This window comes from Megalops cyprinoides, chromosome 25 (genome assembly GCF_013368585.1).
Source record: "Megalops cyprinoides isolate fMegCyp1 chromosome 25, fMegCyp1.pri, whole genome shotgun sequence".
NCBI classification, from domain to species: Eukaryota; Metazoa; Chordata; class Actinopteri; order Elopiformes; family Megalopidae; genus Megalops; species Megalops cyprinoides.
This window is the reverse complement of record NC_050607.1, coordinates 1,758,217-1,764,570: the sequence shown is the minus strand read 5'-3', so window position 1 is coordinate 1,764,570 and position 6,354 is coordinate 1,758,217. Positions and strand designations below refer to the sequence as shown.

General features: G+C 43.1%; 1 protein-coding gene across 5 annotated transcripts in view; it reads left to right on the top strand.

Annotated features, from left to right (window-relative positions):
* Positions 1–2,306: 2,306 nt before the first annotated feature.
* abcc9 (ATP-binding cassette, sub-family C (CFTR/MRP), member 9) overlaps positions 2,307–6,354 on the top strand; it is a 31,924-nt gene continuing 27,876 nt past the window's right edge. For all 5 annotated transcript variants that reach the window (XM_036520444.1, XM_036520443.1, XM_036520441.1 and 2 more), the window contains exons 1-4: positions 2,307–2,449; positions 3,145–3,355; positions 4,525–4,705; positions 6,000–6,141. In XM_036520444.1, the coding sequence (XP_036376337.1) occupies positions 4,561–4,705; positions 6,000–6,141 (287 nt within the window). In that variant the 5' untranslated portion in view covers positions 2,307–2,449; positions 3,145–3,355; positions 4,525–4,560. The remainder of the gene's footprint in view (positions 2,450–3,144; positions 3,356–4,524; positions 4,706–5,999; positions 6,142–6,354) is intronic.

Genomic DNA, 6,354 nt, shown 5'->3' with positions numbered 1-6,354 from the left:
AAAATAAAAACTAGAAAAAAAAACAATCCCACAATCCCCTGTGACTGTTGAGGCACAACTTCTGAGGTTGCCAGGGTTTGGGAAGGGACATGGGAATGCTTGTTTCCTGACTGTGTCCAGCTGGCTGAGGGTCAGTGTGAAGGGGTAAAGAGGTTCTGATATGAACCGGCATCAGGTTACTGGTGAATGTCTGTGCTGACCGGCCCCGCGCTGGCACACCGCTGCGCCTTGCTGTGTCAGGACCTGCTCCTCAGCCTGCACTGGGAGATAACACACACCCACACTCACAGGCCTGTGTGCCCTGAGAACAAGAGCCTGTTCCCGTCAGATACAGAGGCTCTTCAACCCAGCTGTGCGCTTTTTTTTGGCCTTGAGAGGAGGGCTACTGGGCGCAACTGATCTCAACATCAGAATTCCAAATGTCAACTCTCCCACGTACCTCATTTGATCTACCATTTTCAATGTCAAATTTTACAATAAATGGAAACGTTCAATTTGATTTCAGTAACTGAATATGATGTAACTTATACGTACGTTTAAGATGACGGACACAAATGTAACGTTATCCACTTTACCAGCTAAGCGGACACTGTGTAGCTGGCTATATCAGAAATTTCTAGTTAGTGGGCTAAGTTACTGTAGTTTCAGTAGCCGAAGCCTAGATGTGTAACGTATAGTATATATTTTTTTAAATGTAGGCTAATATAGTACATTTTAAAATACTTAAATTTTAAGGTTTGGATGTGTCAAGCTAGCTATATGAATGGACTATATTCTGCGGATGTGCACATCTTGTAAAATATATTTTTGTTCAAAAATAATAAAATAGTAGCCTAATTTAATATGTGTGCAGAATTATTTCTTTGGTAAGTAGCCGTGGTAAAAGCGGAATAAACCACTCCTCCTGGCGGTGCAGTTCTAAGGAAATAAACCACTTCAGGGTGGTTAACGGCCCCTTGGCCTCGCTGCGGGGCCGCATCACACCACCCTGTCGTGGTTTTGCTATTTCCATAGAACTGCACCGCCATGTGTTGTGGTTTATTCCTTACTTAGAAACTGTCTGGTTATAGTTCCATGGTGTGAAACTGTGAATAGTGTCAAAGAACGTTGGCTGACGTAGTTCGCTAGAGATTATCGGCTAATGTTAGCTTTCTGAGCAAGTCTGCACAGTTGCCAGCTAAGGAGCTAACTGATGCACTTTATTATTATTTTAGTTAAAGTAGTCACAATGTTTCTTATTTATGGTTTTATTTTTATGGTTATTTATGGGCTTTATGGCATATTTACAGTACATTTATGGACAGTGAATTGAAGCATTGGCACAAACCCTGACTCATTGGAAATGTCTGTTTTTCCATAGATGGATATACAATTTTTTGTTTAAAGAAAACAGCCAGGTTCAGGTGAGAGAGTAAGGTCAAAATGACATTACCTCACTGCATTGCTCACATCAACCCAATATTCAATTAGAATAATGTTATAAATTGATATGGATCAATTTATACCTTTTATTAGATTATAAATTCTCTGTTTGCCTTTTGGTTGACAGCACAAAGAGGGAGGAGGATAGAGAGGGAATGAAGGAGAGGGAGCAGGATGGAGTCGGCAGAAAGAGAGAGAGCAAGAAAAATATTTTGTGGTGTAAAACACGTTACTTTGTAGTAATTCATTAAAAGTATTATTGTTGTAAATTATAATATCATATATAGAAAATATCAATGTATTACTTGTTATCCAGTGAAATGAGTGATTTAGCAAGGGGGTTGAACACTTTTTGCAAGGCACTGTATGGATGTCACATTCTCATTAGGGGCTGAGCCCCCTTAAAGGTCTGACCCTAGAATCGCCCCTGCTGCCTTAGAGAGTTGGCAACGGAGAAGAACAGATGTGGTCAGGGCTAATGTTTTGCCGATGCAGACACATTCTAGCGCCATTATCACCCCTGACATACACCCAGTGCACCTCTGTAGCAAGGAGGAGCATCTTACCTATCTCTATCCCCAGTAAAGCCAAGTATAATAAATGTCAGAATACCGTTTCGTTTGGCATTAATGTGTCCTTCATTTGTAATCATAAATGACAGATACATAATCATCTCAAATTATTAGATTAAAGAGACGAAATAGGAACAAATTAACATCCATCCAGATACCAGGACACAGTGTATTTCAGCACATTCCGTGGCATGTCGGAAAGCTTGAGATCTCACGACAGCCAAGCTGTACGTCTCCGCTGTGTTGGACGCCATGGTCCAGTGCTGATGGTCTTTTGTATACGCTGCAATCTCGAAGGATCGTGAATCGCGGTGCGCATTCTCGCGTCCGTATTCTCCACCATTGTTAACCAATGTTACGCCGAATTAAACTGAGCTGCAGCGCTCGTAACGATGCCGTGTAGCGTGTGGAAGCGTAGGAATGGCCGATGAAAGAAGGAGAACTCGTGCCCATCGGTAAGTGTGTCACTGAATCCGGGGCGTTTGCGATGCTGTGCATTGGCATTTAGAAAAAAAAAGCACGATTGCATTAGCACATGGATCTTCTGTTGATGCGCTCTCCATCTTGAGTGGAGTGCTGTACCGGAGCATCGCTCACAGTGATGCATGCAGGATAATACAGCCTACCCCCCATTCATCGAAATGTCAAAGCTGTATTATCCGTGCAGACACACTACACGCTGAGGTTTTTACGTTGACTTAATGAAATAATGGCAGAATGATTTGAAACATATATTACGTGCCAGTAGCGCAGTACAGTGCTATGCAGGCTGGTACCAGTTTGATTTTGTAAATGCACCTATTTTGCGCACGCTGCACAGAAACCAGAAATTTGTGGAAAGTGCGGCGATAGAGATAAAATTATGCCTAAATATACCTAAAGTGTTTTCCATTCCTGTCAGTGCCCCTGACCATTGCTGAAATAATACTAAAGCTTAGCTTTAACATGGACGGACATGGTGCCACATGTAATATTTATTAAAATGAATAAAAATTAAAAGAATTTATGTTAATTATTTGGCGTGAGTTGGGGTTATGGTGTTAATGACAGGTGTGACAGAGACGTTATTATTATTATTATTATTATTATTATTATTATTATTACTGTTGTTGTTGTTATAAGATGATTACAGTGGTTCTCCCCTCTGCAGCGGACCTTTGGCCGGCTGAGACAGCCCTTGCAGTGTGGAAGTTTTGTCCCTGCAGACTTGGACAAGTTTGGAAATCCGATAGGAGGCAGCAGTATGTGGTGCTGATGAGCCGCGGCTAAAAATAATCGCTTTCCACTATACTCTGTCTGATTACACTCTGTAAAACCCGGCGCCAGGAATGGAGCTGTGTCAATAACCACACTTTTTAGAGGTAAGACGGTTTTGGATATGAGTTTCTTTAGTTCCGCTGTTGCTTTAGTTTGTTGTATGTAGAGACCGGTCGGTTGAGTCGGTTTGATCGGTTTGGGACTGACGTTATGCCGGTAGTGGTATCCTGCATCCAGTGTAGTTATAAGTTCTCGGGGTTAGCAAGACAACGTAGTTAGAACAAATTATATTTTAAAAATATTCTTTAATTAATACCAGCATTTTCAGGCAATAATCGCACCACCCGTATATTCACCTCTGCTTTGTAAACCGAGACCTCTTAGTATGTGAGCACTCTAAACACGCAAGGGACATGGGTATATTTCTTTCTGTGACTGTGTTCATCGTTATCAGGATTAGTTGTAGCTGCACGTCATGTCGCTTATTAAATCAGACAGAAACCTTTCTGTCTGGTGTGGATAAACATTTGTCTTAAATATCCGAAAAACAAATTCTAAACAAATTTGCCCGAACACTGGTTACAGGAAGCGCGGATTGTGAGAATTAATAACGCAAACTGAAGCGATAAAACAGTTAAACTGGCACGGGCATTTTTCTGTAGTGGCAGCGGTGTTGTAGACAGACGAGCCTGACCAGTGCAGCGCTGTAACTGTGGAGGTTAATAATGTCAACGAAGGTTAGAAAAGCCTTGGGAGTCAAGGACAAAACACACTGCAACTAGTAACTGGTATCAAGGACAAATTTGCAGTGTGTCTCTCCTAATGACAGCTTGATAGAATAACTAGATTTATTCAATGGGAAGGTTGAGGGTTTCTGTTTTCAGGTTGATGTTACCACTGCTGTGACTTTTCTCAGTGTGTCTTAATTGGAGTTGGGTGCACTCACAAGAGAGGTATCACACCTGTTTGTAGGATCATTTGATGATACACTTAACAGCTGCCCTTGATCTAAGCTTACCACTCATTTTCTTTGCAATCCATTTACCATTCCTAACCTGCATAATCAAAAAAGCATTTTAACGTGCTTGTGGGTATGGTCATGGGGCTGTACGCAGGACTCAGACCTCGAACTGTCTGTTAACGTATTCAGATCTGTGACCACTGTGCAACAGTGGGGAAGTGGCTGGGCTTTGTGTGTTCACAGCACAGTAACAGGGACTGTGATTATGATGATAACAGGGCTGACCAATGATGCTCAGTTGTTGCGTTTCAGCCCCTCCTCCAGGTTTCTCAGGACCAATCAGCTGCCATGGCCCTTTCCTTCTGTGGCAGTGACAGGAACAACTCCTACAGCGTGGCGGAGGGAGTCCTGAATAACGGCTGCTTTGTGGACGCCCTCAACCTGGTTCCCCATGTCTTCCTCCTCTTCATCACCTTCCCTATCCTCTTCATTGGTGTGTGAAACCGCTTCCTCAGTCTCAATATCTGCAATATGTCTGTGTGCATGTCCACATCAGAAATAGGCAAATGGGGTGAATCTTTGGAAATTTCATTATATTCTCCTTATGGTCAAAACACACCTGAAAGGACAGCTAAACGACTGAGCTAGACCACTGATGCCCCTGGCTGAGCAGAGCATATTGTGGCTCCAGATGATACAAGATGGTACCTTAATTCAGTTTTACGTGTGAAGAGACTGAAAATTAAATTACCACACTACAGTACTTCAGAGAACATGTCTTAACAAAAAAGGCTAGGAACAAAAACACTAGAATGTTACAGCTGAAGTCCGTATGATAATTCTGCTCCATTTTATCACAGCAGGCTAGATTGAGTTCTATTGTTTTAACACATCTCGTTTCTTTTGAAGACTTTTAAATAAAACATTTTGTGTTTTGCAGATGAATAACTTAGGCCATGTCTTTGAGGTTCTCCTTTTTCTTACATTGTACAGCTACAGCCAGCTGTGATCACAAAACACAATAAAATCCTCAACATTGAATATCAGCAGTACAGGATGAATATATGTTTTATATTATGGAGAATTGTCAGCTCTTTGGACAGTTATCCTTTCTATGTGGTGTTGTCTGAAGCTTGTTTAAGCACCAGAATAACAGGAAAATAGTTCATCGTCATGGCTTCGTCTGTGGCGCTGCCTTTTCTGTGTCTTCTTCATTGCATAATTCATGTGAGGTCTCTGCAGAGAGTTATGTGAGCGTAGTCTGGTTTGCGCAGTTGCGTCAAGTGAAAGCCAGCGTTGGGTTTGTCTCAGATTCTATGGGAAGAATTCCTGCTTCTGTCCCACGTTGCAGTCCCCCAGGACCTCGTAATTGACATTTCCTGGTGAAGGCTTTCATGATGTTTAGATGAGCACTGTGAGAAAGCCAGGGGACATTTCCTCTGCTGTCTTACTTCTTCCTTAGCGTGTCTGCACTCTGAGTGGAAATCCCTGTGAATGGGAACACAGTCTCAGCTTTATTTGCAAACTCATCAAAACAGGAACAGCATAATTGATGGGATAAGCAACTGAGTTTTATGTAGCAGCACAAATGACATTCATAAAAAGGGACTTCTCTCACAGCTTGATTGTCACTGGCTTTGAAGAGCACCATGGTTGCCCATGCCCGCAGATCTACAAGTCCAGTGATGCCACTTCTGACCCCTCACTGTGCCTCCCCTGAGTGTTGCTGTTTGCCTCCTGGAGGCTCTGTAGCAGGGCGGTGTTTAACAGGTGTCTGGCCTTCCCAGGGTGGGGCAGTCAGAGCTCCAAGGTTCAGATCCACCACAACACCTGGCTGCACTTCCCCGGACACAACCTGCGGTGGATTCTGACCTTCACCCTGCTGTTTGTGCACGTGTGTGAGATCGCCGAGGGCATCGTCTCTAACGGGTGGGCTTCCCAGCATGCTCAGGGCCCCAGGCCCAATGCAGAGAATCACACCGCCACAAAGCATCTGTGACCCCAGAGATAGAGTGCTCAGCAAACGCTAGTCAAAGACGGTCCTGTCTATCATTTAGCATGCCTGTGGGCAAGTTCAATTATAATGTCTTCTTAGGGGTTTTTTAGAGCTCTCATTTGGCAATGAGCTCGGATACGATACTG